This window comes from Enhydra lutris, unplaced genomic scaffold, assembly GCF_002288905.1.
Source record: "Enhydra lutris kenyoni isolate GAN:26980312 unplaced genomic scaffold, ASM228890v2 scaffoldscaffold35, whole genome shotgun sequence".
In the NCBI taxonomy this organism is placed as follows: domain Eukaryota; kingdom Metazoa; phylum Chordata; class Mammalia; order Carnivora; family Mustelidae; genus Enhydra; species Enhydra lutris.
The window spans coordinates 21,093,484-21,108,227 of NW_019154119.1; the positions used below are offsets into that span (position 1 = coordinate 21,093,484).

General features: G+C 51.2%; 1 protein-coding gene across 4 annotated transcripts in view; it reads left to right on the plus strand.

Moving 5' to 3' along the window:
- LOC111154081 (ribonuclease H1) overlaps positions 1-12,047 on the plus strand; it is a 22,276-nt gene extending 10,229 nt beyond the window's left edge. The window contains exons 8-11 of one of the 4 annotated variants that reach the window (XR_002641060.1): positions 436-553; positions 2,057-2,141; positions 4,082-5,130; positions 5,217-5,652. Coding sequence is in view for 3 of the 4 variants with exons in the window: in XM_022513446.1 (XP_022369154.1) it covers positions 436-522 (87 nt within the window). In the remaining variant the exon portion in view is untranslated. Of the gene's footprint in view, positions 1-435; positions 554-2,056; positions 2,341-4,081; positions 5,131-5,216; positions 5,653-11,676 lie in introns of those variants that run through there. The other 3 variants (XM_022513446.1, XM_022513443.1, XM_022513444.1) reach the window with 3 other exon arrangements.
- The last annotated feature ends 2,697 nt before the right edge of the window (positions 12,048-14,744 follow it).

Sequence of the window (14,744 nt, forward strand, 5' to 3'; positions counted from 1 at the left end):
CTCGATCCCAGGGCGCTGGGATCATGACCTGAGCCGAAGGCAGCTGCTTAACCAACTGAGCCATCCAGGCGTCCCGTATCTCCTCTTTCTGACAGCATTTGAAGAAACTAAAGTATGTGTTTTGGATATATACTTGTCCTCATCTCTATATACGTACGTTTTACTTGGAAAGCTTTCCAAGTTCCATCATTCAGGTTATAAAAATTAGTAAAAACAGTACGATCCAATTTGCAGAGAATCAAAATGGGATTTTGTAAGTGCCTGCATGTGTCCGTGTGTTGGGCTTACAGGTTGTCCCCTGTAGAACCGTGGAGGGAGGCCTGGGGGAGGAGCGTTCTCCCCCTCCCCCCACTGGGAAGAGTCAGGATGTATTTGTGTGTTGCTTGTGTAAAAAAATCCAGTAAAGGTAAAAGGAAAAATAAATTTATTTAACAGATGCATGTTCCTGGTCATTCGGGATTTGTAGGCAATGAAGAGGCGGACAGATTAGCACGAGAAGGAGCAAAGCGATCTGAGGACTGAGCGAGGTCGTCGTCCTTCTTGGACAACTTGAGTGAGTGGCTGTTTGCTTGCCTTTCCTTACTGGTGTGAAAAATAAAACTTGCACTAGATGGGCAGATACAACCTGCAGAAAAGTAATAAATCCGTCATTCTGGGATGTCCTGTGATAAAAAGGGGTTAAATTCTAACAAATTGACATCCTTCAGGATTTGAGCACGACTTGAAATTTCAGCGTTATGCTTTACTGGGTTTGACACTATTCACAGTTTCATTGCCATCTGGACAGGAATTTTAGGACTGATTTAATACGGCACGAATGCAGCAGTGATTTGAAAACGCAGACAAGGTCTGGAAGTGTCTGAAAGTGTTCAGGAACCTTCTCGTTGGCAGGATTGAGGCTCAGAATGTGCCGGTGGACTTGTGCGTACCTGTGGAGTAGAGCGAGTCCGTGCTCATCGGTGGCTGCAGCCCCTGCCACGGCACAGGCCTCGGCCGAGCGAGTGTGGGCAGGGTCTTAACGGGCCGGCACTGGGTACGAGGCGAGCCTGCACGTGACCCCGGCAGCTTGACTGCCGTCTGGGAGCCTCGTACAGAGCAAGATGCAGGAGTAAATCTTCTAAAATTTCTTGGGCTGTTTTTGTTAAAAGCACTATGCGAGCAGGGGCCCCTCGGTGGCTCAGGCGGTTAAGCATCCGGCTTTGCGTCGCAGCTTAGGTCCTGATCTCAGGGTCGTGAGTTCAAGCCCCACATTGGGCTCCACACTCCACTGGGTGTGGCACCTACTTAAAAAAAAGCACTATGCAAGTTCAAGTTTGGTCTGATCATTTTTAAAAATTTTTAAATTTATTAAATTTATTTTTTTTTAAAGATTTCATTTTTACTTAGAGAGAGTGAGTGAGAAAGAGCACAGGGCGGGTGTGGGGAGGCTTGGGGAGAAGCAGACTCCCTGCTGAGCAGGGAGCCTGACCTGGGGCTCAATCCCAGAGCCGTGGGATCATGACCCGAGCCAGAGGCAGACAATTGACAGAGCCGCGCAGGTGCCCCAATTTTTTTTCTTACTACTTTATCATAAAGAGGTACAGAAAATGACACAAATGTTTAGCTCGTCAAGTTTTCATTACTATAAGGTGAGCACCCTGATGACCATCACTCAGGCCAAGAACGAGAACTTGGCCAGATACTCCAGAAGGCTCTCCACGTGCTTCTCCAACCCCAGCCCCTCCTTCCCTCCGAAGCGAATCCTGACTTTTATAGAAATGACTTATTTGTGTTTCTTCATGGTAATTGAACCTTGTCTACTTTTTTTTAGACTCCGTATTTCTGAAGTCTCTATTGCGTGTATTGGTCTCCATGTGAGGGTTACCTGTTGAGGAACCTGGGCCATTGGTCCTGTTGATTCCCACGGTCTAGGTTTTGCCACATACATTGTCCTGACACAGTCCAGCATTTTCTCTGGCCTCTGTACTTCCCGCTGGCAGCTGGACCCAGAGGCTTGACGAAAATCAGACTCCACACCTCTAGTGAGTGGTAAATAGCCGCGTGCTTTCATCCGCAGGTACAGGCTCTTCGCATCTTCCTGGTGTTGGCGGCTGCCGGTGCCCAGTGCGTCCGTCTGTTAATGGTTCAGAGCCTCTAAAATGGTGATATGCTGTGATTTTGCTGAAAATAATTGGCTGGGTTGGTTTTAGAAGATGCGTCCTCTCATCTGCTATTTGGTTACCCAGTGGTGCTCATTTAGGAAAGGCAGGATAAGTGCAAAGATAATTAGTTCCCTGTCATCCTTAGAAGGTGGCCACTTAAGGTTTTTTATTCATACTTTTTTTTTTAAAGATTTTATTTATTCATTTGACAGACAGAGATCACAAGTAGGCAGAGGGGCAGGCAGAGAGAAGAGAAAGCAGGCTCCCTGCTGAGCAGAGAACCCGATATGGGGCTTACCTGAGCCTAAGGCAGAGGCTTTAACCCACTGAGCCACCCAGGCGCCCCCATACTTTTTTTTTTAAATTTTTAAATTTTTTTATTAACATACAATGTATTATTGTACACATAATATCCCAGGGGTACAGGTCTGTGAATCACCAGGTTTACACACTTCACAGCACTCACCATACCCTCCCCAATGTCCATAACCCAGCCCCCCTCTTCCTACCCGCCCCTCCCCCCCCCAGCAACCCTCAGTTTGTTTTGTGAGATTAAGAGTCTCTTATGGTTTGTCTCCCTCCCGATCCCGTCTTGTTTCATTTTTTCCTTTCCTACCCCCCAAACCGCCCACGTTGCCTCTCAACTTCCTTGTATTTATATGTTCTTATAACACATATGTGTCATGAACTCATTTACCTGAGCCTTTTGGATAGGTTTCAGGTCATTGCACTTTCTTTATTGAACCCGAATTGTAGCTTCCTTGGCTTGTAGGGGGAGGATCTTCAGGTTGGCTCTTTATTTGTTTTATGTTCATGTATGCACACACGTGCACTGACCACACAGGTGTACACTGTAGGCTCACTCGCAGTCGTGCGTGCACACCCGCATGCATGTGCAGCCCCTACGCGCGTGTGCACCCAGTCCTCAGCTCCATGCAGTCCGGTGTGTCAAGATGCTCCAGACCCATCCGGTACTTCTGCTCCTGATCTGGCGTTGCCTCTTTCTCTAACTCTAGCTTCTTTCTTTCTTTTTGTTTTGTTTTGTAAGTTTAAGTAATCTCTGTACCCAGTGGGGGGCTTGAAATCACGACCCCAAAATCAGGAGCTGCATGCTATTCTGACTGAGTCAGCCAGACTCCCTAGAATCCAGTTTCTTTTAACGGCAGAAACGGTATTGCAAATGCTTGGTGTTTGTCGCTGTAGGGTTGTGGTCATTGCCTCTAGGGCTTTTCAGTGCAGAGTTAGAAAACCTACACGTGTACACACATTTAAAGATAAAATACTTGAGCTCGTATTGATATTTCCAATAGGAACTCGGGATTTCAGAGTACTCAGCTCTTCCCTGTCGTGTCTGTGTGTCCTTCCACACTGAGACTCCTGGGACAGAAGTTCCTTAATTACGCACCGGCTTTACTGCCCTCTCACAAGCAGTGCGGGGACACTGATACTCGTGTTCTGCTCTGACAGTGAAAACAGCGCTGCATGTACATGGCCAGTCGTGGCACAGTGAAATCTCCCCCTTGCCCTCATCTCGTCTCACTTCGTGTAGTCCGTGGTTACACGGCCGGCGTTGGGTCAGTGTCATCTTGGAACTGTCCTCCCGGACCTCCCCATGTTGACCTTAATTTGTTTGCTTTATGTTTGAAATCAGTTTTGTACGGTATGAAATCCTTGGCTCACATTTTCCTCCCTTAGTATCTGAAATCTTTTTTTTTTTTTTTTAAAGATTTTATTTATTTATTTGGCAGACAGAGATCACAAGCAGGCAGAGAGGCAGGCAGAGAGGAGGTGGAAGCAGGCTCCCTGCTGAGCAGAGGGCCCGATGCGGGGCTCGATCCCAGGACCCTGAGATCATGACCTGAGCCGAAGGCAGAGGCTTAACCCACTGAGCCACCCAGGCGCCCCAAGTATCTGAAATATTTATTTCGATTTTTTCCCAGCGTGAAAAGCCCAGTGAGTCTTTCTTACAAGTCATGTGTCCTTTTGGCTTCAATGTTCCGAGGTCTGTTTTCCGCGGTTGTGTTAGACGGTGTCCTGTGGTGTTCGCGCTGGGTCAGTGCTTGCGGGAGTGCGCAGGGTGTCCGTCTGTGCGTGTTCACATCCGCTATTTCAGGGTTTCTGGAACTGCGGCTTAGTGTTCTGGTTTCCGTGTTTTCGGCTTCTGTTTGGGGGAACCTCAGTTTCTCTGTGTTGAAGTCAGATTTGTCCGTCCTCTGTGTTTTCTTCTTCTTGAATCTCCTTCATCTCTTTTTAAATTTCTTTTGTTTCCTAAAATTTGTTCTCCACATGATGTCCTGTTTCTAAAGCCATTATTTGTTGTGTGGTTTGCTCTGATTCTCATTTTTGAAATTAATTTTCTTGTCTGTCTAGTTTCCGGAATTCTGTGACCTTATTTCTGATGTTTTCTCATGCTGATGTGTCGTCCTCCCATCTCGGATCTTCTCTCTTGATGTTTTGAAGCAGCTCATTTTGGTCTGGTTGCTGGGTACGTCTTTCTGGTGTGCCCTCACTCTCTGTAGGGGTGTTTGTTCTCCTCCTTTTCTCTTTTCTTAGAATAGCTCTGTGTGGGATTGGTACTTTCCCATCATGCATTTTCCTAAACATTTAGTTCAGATAGTTTTTCTCACTTCATAGAGTTCTCTTTTCTGTTGAACTTTGAGTCATGCTAAAAATACGGCGGCTAGCTTCTGGCGCTCTCCCTGCTCTGGCCCTGCTGCACCCGCATCAAGTCCTTCTCTTTCCTCTGTCCACTGTCCCTTCCTGCTGGTGCTGGCTCTGTCCCCACAGTATGGGTCCCTGTGGGGTCAGCCGCAGCGGCTCCCGGGCTCCACGGCGGCAGCCCTCGGACCTTCTAGCAGTGGCTCTTCACCACCCGGGGAGGGACGACTGCCCCGCTCCAGCCGCGGGCCTCCAGCTGGCCTGTGACACTGCAGCGGACACCGGTCGGCGCCGTGGAGGCCCAGTGGCCCCACTGTGCTCTGTGCCACAGGTGTGCAGGCTGTGGTGGGCAGACCCTGTCCTTCATTTCCATGTGTCAGCCTTGTGGAGTCACCACGCCATTTTGCTTTCTAACAGCCTTACGGAGGCGCGCTTGATGGACAGCACACAGCGCGTGTGTAAAGCGGACCTTGGATTCCCCAGTGGAGCCCCTGCAAGAACTGCCTGTCACCTCCCAGGGTTTTATCGCGCCACTTTGAAATCCTTCCGTCCCGGACCCCATCCTCGGGCGACCACCGATCTGCTTCCTATCTCTCTAGATAATTTGTGTTTTCTAAGGCGTTTATATAAATGGAGTCCTGCAGTATAAACGCCTTCCGTGTCTGGAGCGTCTTTCAGTCGTGTCATCATTCTGGCATCGGCGCAGCTGCGTCTGACCGTAGCTCACTCCTTTCTGTCGCGGCGGAGCGTCCACGGCTCGGGCGCACCACGGCTGTGCGCCTTCCTCCTGTTCACGGGCGTTTGCTTGGCCTCCGGGTGCGGCTCCTGTAAATAAAGCTGCTGTGATCACGTTTGTACTTGTCTTTTCCTGAACGTGTGCTTGTACTTCTCTCGAGGGGGACGGGCGGGGTCACGTGGCAGGCGTGGATTCAGTTTTAAGAAACGCCAGCAACATCGTCTACCGTTTTACTTCCCCCTCAGCAGGACAGGAGGGTTCCAGTGAGCCCCCATCCCTGTCCCGTGCTGCTGGCTCCCTAGGTTTGTTCCAGACGACTGTGCTTCTGTTTCAGGTGAAGATTTGGGAAGATCCGAAAGTGCTCTTACAGTTGGTTGAGCGGCCAGCTCTTGACTTTGGCTCAGGTCATGACCTTAGGGTTGTGAAATCGCGTCCCACATTGGGCTCTGCACTGAGCGTGGAGCCCGCTTGAGATCCTCCCCTCCCCCACACCGAAGAATAAATAAATAAAAGGTAGCTGCATAACGAAGCTGCATAACAGCTTTAGAAATGTGTCCTCGGTCAGCTTTGTCCGCAGCTGGGGAGAGTAAGTGACTGCGGTGTGCAACACAGTGCTCCGTCGTGGAGTAAGAAGCTTCTGGGCCGCTGCTGCTCTCACAGTGTGAGCTGGACGCCTGGCAGATGGAGGCTGTTGACATGTTGTTTGTAGCGTCCACGCCAGTGCACTGAGGTGACTCCACTGCTGGGCTTTGAGAAAATCCAGAGGGTCTGTGCTGTCCCTCGGGACAGGCACGTGACCGCCGAGCTAAGTAGAACCAAACCGAACCCCAGTGCGGCGGTTGGGCAGCTTGCACGGTCGTGAACACCTCCTCTCGTTTGCCGCGATGGTGTCCCCGGCCAGGCAAGCGCGGCCTTCAAAGGACCTCGGCCTCCGTGCTACATGTCTCCCTCGTGCTCCTGTTCCGGTAGTTCTGGAACAGGGAGGTGGGGCTGCCCCGTAACGGCCCCCCTTCATGTCCTGTGCTGATGGGACTTGCAGAACCTGGTGCGAGCAGGACGTCGGAGCAGAGCGTCTGGCTCTCCATCCGGCCACGGCCCAGTGCCCAGATGCGGCCTCCAGCAGGGGAGCGGGCGGGCAGGGGCTCCGGTCTGAGTTGTGTCCCCGGCGCCTGGAAGGCCTTCAGATACTTAGAGAACCTGCGCCAGTTTGTGAAAACAGCTGCAGTTTGTCTGCCAAGGGGATGGGAGGGAGAGAGAGCGGCACAGGACCACTCTGGTCTGAACACTGGTGGGATCTTCAGCTTTCATCAAAATATGCCTCAAAATTCGGGTTCCTCCCTGGTGCTTCCTGGAGAGCCACAGTGGAAGGAAGGTCTGGGACGGATACAAACAGGGTCAGTGAAGTGGGAGAGGACTGGCAGGTGCCGGCTCTGGCCATTTTCTAGAGCTCTATTTCTTAATCCCAAGGGTACACAAGAATTTAGTATAAAGGGCCGTGTCACCAGTGCTGTAAACAGAGCCTTTTTACCCAGGACTCAAAATCCATTAACCATAAAAGAAAAAGACTACATAAAAATCAAAAAGTTACAAACAGCTTTATTTATTATTATTATTATTATTTATTTTTATTAGAGAGGGAGTAGGTATGCACAGGAGGAGGGGGCAGAGGTGGAGGGAGGGAGAGAACCTTAAGCAGGCCCCACACTGAGCGCAGAGCCCAACGTGGAGCTCAGTCTCCCAACCCTGAGATCATGACCTGAACCGAAATCAAGAGCTGGATGCTTTACCGACTGAGCCACAGGCACCCCTTGAACTAAAAAAAACTTTAAAAAGACCTAAGCATAGACAAATTCTGAAAAAAAATTTGGAACCGCTGTGACAGGAGGCTCATTTCTCTGGTACATAAAGAACTAGTAGAAAGTGAGAAAATGCCTAATAATAGAAGGGCCGGTCATAAACCACTCAGATGCTCGCGCCCTCGAGCAAGGAAAGACCAGCTTGGCTCCTGAGAGCCTGCAGACTGACACTGCGCTGAGACATTCTCCTGTAGCCTGTCAGTACCTTGCAATAGAGGATTTATTAGCAGAACAGCAGTCCGGGAGCTGCTGGGAAGCCACGCACTTCCGCGCCGGCGTGGGCAGCACGGAATGGAGAAGTTCGCGGCCTGCTGAGATGAGGAGCGCGGGTAGCTTGGACCCAGCCTTCGCGGCTGTTTGCAATTTGCACTGCAGGTCCGCCTGCGGTCATCCAGGCGAAGACCGGCCTCGCAGTGTCTGAGCAGGAAAGGATACCGGGGCTGCTGACGTGGCCTCGGGCGGCTCGCGGAGGAGCAGTGCGCGGAGGGCTTGCCGCGTTCGGTGCATCGGGGCCAGCGCGCCCAGAGGGCACCCTGCGGGGGTGCAGGGTGGGCGGGAGCAGATGCAGGGAGGACACCTCTCCACATGTGAACCCCTGCCTGTCATCTTGATTTTGAGTCATGTCGGATAAATGCTCAAATACGAGAGCGATTTTAGAGGTGTGTTTTCCTGGGACACGGGAGGGCATGGTGCGCTCACCGCAGGACTGCCGCAGGGGGAGGCCTGGTGCAGCGGGGCAGGACTCGCTGAGGTTTTGACGTCCAGCCTCTGCCTTCGCATCTGCATCCTCGAGTCCCACGGGCTCCTCAGGCCCCTGCATCCTTGGTACTGGGGGGCACAGAACAGGTACAGTGCCTCTTGTAGGTACACAACTTGCTTTAACGTAACACTTGAAAACCCAGAGGTCAGCGCCTGAGACCGAGCTGTGATGGGCTGAATGACTGTGGCCCCGAGTTCCCGTGTTGACGCCCTACCCACAGCGTGGCTGTGTGTGGAGATGGGGCCTCTAAGAAGTGATTAAGGTCAAATGAGCTCACTCCCTCCCTGCTCTTGCCACCAACAACAGGAAAGGCCATGTGAGGACATAGTGAAGCCAGGAAGGAGCCTTCCCCAGAAACCCAGTCAGCTGACACCTTGATCTTGGTCTTCTGGCCTCTGGACTTGTGAGAAATAAGTATATGAGCCCCCGCCGCCCGCACCGGTGGCATTGTGAATGGCAGCCCGAGCTGGGTCTGCAGTGAAGGATGCCTGCTGCAGTCCAGTCTCCTCTTTTTGGGGCAGGAAATGAAGTTGGGGTCTGGTCCTCTGCCCCGTGGGTGCTGGCTGTCCTCGCCGCTCGCCACTCGGACAGCATGACCCCGCCGCGGAGGCCGTGTGCGTGATTCTTCCGAGACTCCGCTCTGTGTCAGTGAGACAACTTTGCTTTGTTAGTTGACAGGTTTTCCTAAATGGAATTGAGTTCCACGTCGTTTTGCTGAAGTCCAGAAGATCAAAAATGAAAATGAAGATAAAGAAAGATAGAGAAATGAAATTATTACTCCTATATTTGGTCGTGATTTTCTTTTTAAACCAGAAAAAGGTCTATTTAGAGTTAGGAATCTTGACATTGTGGAGACTTCCTTCTGTGTGACAGGCCCTAGTTCGTTGATCTTCTTAAAGTTATTCAGACTTTTAGAAACTAAGAGGCAGAGATCAGTGAAATGAGTACTTTCCAGCGAGTCCTTGTTTTCTGTTTTCAAAGATAGGGACTGATGAGCAGCTAGAGCCTTCCTGGTGTCTGGGCCTCTGCTGGTGTCCCCACTTTTTGCTTTAAATACCTGAGCAGCACACGAAACCCCTGTCTTGAGGCGGACCAAGGTGACTGCGGTCAGGCTGGGAGGACCAGACCTAGGGACCTGTCTGCTGTGAGCAGTGACAGCAGTGACAGTCCCATGCCGCCTTCACTCTGTCGTCAGAGGCTTTCAGAGTAGAGGCTGACACCTCTCATTCCTACGTCCGAGCCCTGCTGTGGGCCCATCGTCGCCTGCGAGCCGGCGCTCCTGACGGGTCTGCCCTCTCCCACCCGCCGCGCGGCAGCCAGAACCTCAGGAGGCACCACTCCTAGGGCTTCCCGGGCCCCCAGTCCCCTCGTGACCGGCAGCTCCAGGACGGATCCTGAGGGCACTGTGTGTGCTGGGCCAGCTGCTGAGAGGCCGCCTGTGCCCTCGGGACGCCGTCTGTGACGTGCCCTGCGTGCAGGTCTGCCCGATCCCTCCCCCGACCTCTGCACAGAGTTGCTGGGGCTCAGGTCCCTGCCCATCCGCGCAGAGGGCCCAAGGGTCCATCTCTTAAGACACACCCATAAGGGGCTGTGGCACCTCCCTGTCAGGCAGGACCTAGCACCCTCGTGCAGGGGAAGGCTCTCCCGGCCGGGCCCTGAGCGGCTGCACTTTTGACAAAGGGTCTGGTGACCTTTCTGGGCTCTGGTGTGTTCTACAACGGTAAGTAATCTTGCTCAATTCTTAGAGAATTCTCAGGGCGCCTGGGTGGCTCAGTTGGTGAAGTGTGCAATTCTTGATTTCAGCTTAGGTCATGATTTCAGGGTTGTGAGATTGAGGCCCCTGTCAGTCTCTGTGCTGGGCACGGAGCCTGCTTAAGATTCTCTCTCTCTCTCCTCCTCTACCCCTTCCCCTGGCTTGCACACATGTGCACTCGCTCGCTCGCTCTCTCTCAAAAAAAAAAAAAAAAAAAAATTCTCAGGGGCTTTCTTAAATGTTTACACAGGCTAAAAAATCTCCTCTCTAATCACCACTTTGTTATTAATGGAATAGTGTGTTTCTTTCCGGAGAAGTTCACCAGATCTGAAGAATCGTATGGGGGATGGCAGAACTTGGTGAGAGAGAAGACTGCAGGAGTTTCAGTTGGTCTGGAAATGGGTTTCTTACTCAGAAACCTCGCTCCCAACCCGAGCAAGCCTGCCGTCCCCTCGGAGCCGCGGGCTTCCTCCAGGGCCTCCCCGCTGAGGGCGTTTGTCACTTCCTGAAGTGAGATGATTCCTGTGGCTTTGTTTTTGGGTGTTTGTTAAAATGTGGTGGGGAAGTCCTTGGTGATTATTGGGTGGCAAGAGAATGAAATGTAAAATGAGAAATTGGAATTAAAGGATTTAAAAGATTGTGTGGCTCCTCTCCCCATAATACCCAAAGAAGCACATCTTTTATGGTTTTACTTTTTTTTTTTTAAAGATTTTATTTATTTGAGAGAGAGACAGAGATAGTGAGAGAGAGCATGAGTGGGAGGAGAGGGAGAAGCAGACTCCCCACCAAGCAGAGATCCTGATACGGGACCCTGAGATCACGACCTAAGCCAAAGGCAGATGCTTAAACCACTCAGCCACCCAGGCACCTCCTCTATGGTTTTCTTTTAAAAGGCTCTGAAAAAGATTCTTGAATCATTCCGTTATGGCTCCTTGGCCGCCGCAGTGTGATGATTCAGCATAACCCTTGTCTTTCCCTGGGCTGTGTGGCTGACCCACCCTCAGGAGGACATCTCTCTGTCTGTCACTACTGGTCATAGTGAACTTGCTTAGGCTTCACCTAGGCCTTTCCGTAAATGACATCATGGAATAGCTTGTGGTTGGGGGACGTGATATCTCCCTTCCTACTAACTCCCCTTGGTACTTGTCCCTTAAATGCACATTGAGACATGGAGATGAGGGTCTCCTTAGGCTCTGCAGTGAGGGCAGGAGAACAGTTTGTCTAGAAAGACGTCATGGGAGGACCAGTTGTCCTGTCATCTACTGTAGGGAAGGCTGCTTCCTTTGTTCTGTGATCCCCAGAGAGGCAACTCCAGGTTAAATGTAGTGTGTGTGTGTCCATCCTGCTTTTCAGAAAACTTGACACAAGTTTGCATTTTTCCCAAAAGAATATCTGTAAGGATGTACCCTTGCTAATATTAAGTCTCCCCAAACCTTCATTTGAAATACTCTTTTTTTCTCTTTGCCAAGGCCTTTACCAGACTCCTTGCTCTGAGTTACATTTGAGATTTCTAGAGAGGTTGGGCATCATCTTTTTATAAATCTGTTGGTCACTTGTGTATATGGCTTCCCATCAATTTCTTTAAGCCTTTTTAAAGGTACTTCAGGGAACGAAACAGGTGTACAGTATGGTGACTGTAGTTGGTAATACTGGATTGTATCCTGGAAGCTTGCTAAGAGTAAATTTAAGCGTCATACGCACATACAAATAAAACGTTTACCTGTGAGACTGTGGCTGTGTTAATTAACTTGATCACAATAATCATTTTACAGTGTATACACAAATCATCAATTGGCCAAAAGTATAAGTATGGCCACCTGATCCTTGACGGAAGAGCAAAGGCATTACAATGGAGTGAAGATAGTCTCTTCAACGAATGTCGCTAGAAAACTGTGCATCCACATGCTGAAGTATGGATCTAGAGCCAGACCTGACACCATTCACAAAAATTAATTCAAAATGGATCATAGACCTGAATGTAAAATGCAAAACCCTAAAACATCCTAGAAGAGAACATTGCAGAAAGCCTAGATGCCCTTGGGCATGGCGGTGCCTTCTTAGCTCCGATGCCAAAGATGTGATCCAGGAAGGGACTGATGAACTGGACTTTGTTAAAATAAAAAATGTCTGTGGGGCTCAGTGGGTTAAAGCCTCTGCCTTCGGCTCAGGTCATGATCTCAGGGTCCTGGGATCAAGACCCACATCAGGCTCTCTGCTCAGTGGGGAGCCTGCTTCCCTCTCTCTCTCTGCCTGCCTCTCTGCCTACTTGTGATCTCTCTCTCTCTCTGTCAAATAAATAAAATCTTAAAAAAAAAAGAAACCATCTGTGACGATCGTGGAGAGAATGAGATGACAACCCACAGGCCGGGGGTGGGGGGAGTATTTGCAAAAGACGCACCTGAGAAAGGACTATTACCCAAAATACACAAAGGACTGTTAAAACTCCAGGATAAGGACACAAACGACCAACGAGAAAATAGACCAGTGGCGTTCACAGACGCTTCACCAAAGAAGGTACAAAGATGGCAAGTGAGCACAGGGAAAGACACGGTCCATCACACGTCGTCGGGGACACGCAGATTAAAAGCGCAGTGAGACAGCCCTGCACACCTGTGAGCAAGGCCACAGCCCAGGACGCCCGCGAAACCAGATGCCGGCGAGGACACCGAGCGGCATGAACTCTCGCCGCTGCTGGTAATGCAGCATGGTGTGGCCTCTTCAGAAGACAGTCGGGCGGTTCCCTACAAACCGAACACGCTCTCACCACACGATCAGCAGCCACACTTGGTATTCCGCCAAAGGAGCTGAAGACTCAGGTCCACACAAAAACCTGCACACAGATGTTTGTAGCAGCTTTGATGGCAATTGCCAAAGCCTGGTGGAAGCCAAGTGACCGGTCGACCGTGGGACATCCGTGTTCGCTGGAAAGCAGTGAGCCTTCGAGCCAGGAAGACCCGGACTGTCTTAAGTGCACACTACTGAGTAGGAGATGCCCGTCTGAAAAGGCCACATACTGGCTGATCACAATATGTGACATTCTGGAAAAGGCAAACCTATGGAGACAGTTAAAAGAGGAGTGGTTGCGGGAGGTTGGGGTGAGGTGGAGGGAGGGATGAATAGGCGGGTCACACGGGGGTTTTAGGGCCGTGGAAACAGTCCTTGTGATGCCCTAGAGTTGATGCACCTTGTTACCGCTGGCCCAGATCCATGGCAAGCACAACACGAAGAGTGAACCCTAAGGTCAGCTCTGGACTCTGGGTAATGACGATGCCTCAGTTCACGTGCCGTCGGTTGTCACAAATCTGCACTCTGGTTGGGGAGTGTGGGTGGGGAGGGGGCTACAGGGGAATCTCTGTACCTTCCTCCTAATCTGGCTGTGAACTTAAAACTGTCCTAAAATCATAAAGTCGTTTTAAGCATCACATACATTTACATACATAGAGTTGTATCTGTCAGTTATGCCTCAGGAAAGCTGGGGGGAAAGGATGCAAACAGAATGTGTTAAATGAATAAACGGGAAAAAAGAAAACCAGCGTTTCTGTGACATCTTCAAAATTGCTGTTTATTCCAAGTTAGTGTGCTTAAATTTCAATGCTGTTGCTAAGACAGATCATTGTATATGGAAGAGCCTCTGTCTTTCTTTACGTTGATTCTGTGATACCAACTTGGGGGGGGGTCTTCCTATTCTAAAACTGCTCCCATTCTTTTCTCTGGGTTTTACGATCCTCTCACCTGCCAAGGATAACCATTTCGTTTCTTCCTCCCTGTCCTTACATTCCTTGTTCCAGCCCCATGTCCAACCGCCCCGTCCGGCACTTGCTGTACATCACGCACGCAGGTGACGAACGGTGGTGGGATGCATCGGAGCGAAATCATTCTCAAGTACGTGTGCGGCTCACCCTTGTAAAAGCTGCAGTGCCGTCTCGTGCTTGTCTTCGGCATATCCCCACTGTCCAAAAATGCACTGTGGGGTTTTCTGTGCTTGCATTACACAAAGAACAGTACAGATGAACTAGATTTTTGGAGGCTCCATGGCCCCAGGGCTCCTGTCCTCTCCCTCACCTCCAGCCTCTGCTTCCCCCCCCCCCCTTCTGAGTCTGGCTTCGTCTGGTTCCCACGTGCACCAGCCTCCCCTCGGCTTCTGCAATGCTCTTTCCACTCTCCCACACCCAGGGAACCTTCCTTGCCCCCACGTGCTGCCCGGCCGCAGGGAAACCCCCTCACCCAAGTAAGCCCGGTTAACCCGAGCACCCTGGAGGTGCGCACGAGGCACCCCGGCGCGCTGCAGGGGACTCACCGTTGCCCCCGGGGGGCTTAAGAGTCCAAGGGAAACAGCCCAGATGCCCACCGTGGGTGGCTCACATTCGACATCACACATAAGTCCCTTCGATGACTCACCCTCTTGAGGGGGGTGCTTGGGTGACAGCCCTGGCAGGAGGTAGCCCTCGCCGAGACGGGCTGACGGCAGCGCCCCCCGCAAGGGGCCCCGTGGGCGCGCCGCCCGGTAGTCTGCGGCGGCGGTTGCGTGAGGCTCGATAACTAGCGTGTCTCTCGATTTATGTGTTCTCTCTCTCTCTCTCTCTCTCTCTCTCTCTCTCTCTCTTTTTAAGATTTTGTCAGAGCACAAGCAGGGGGAGCAGCAGACTCCCCGCCGAGCAGGGAGCCCAACGCGGGGCTCTGAGGAACGACCTGCGCCGAAGGGCAGGTCCTCACCCGCCTGAGCTGCGCGGACGTCCCTGACTCACGGGACCGTCTTCGCAAATGAGCACGTTGCTAGGGCGGGACCATTCTGGTGTTCGGGGGTTTGGACCCAAGCGCTTCGTCTGTGGAACTGTTGGGT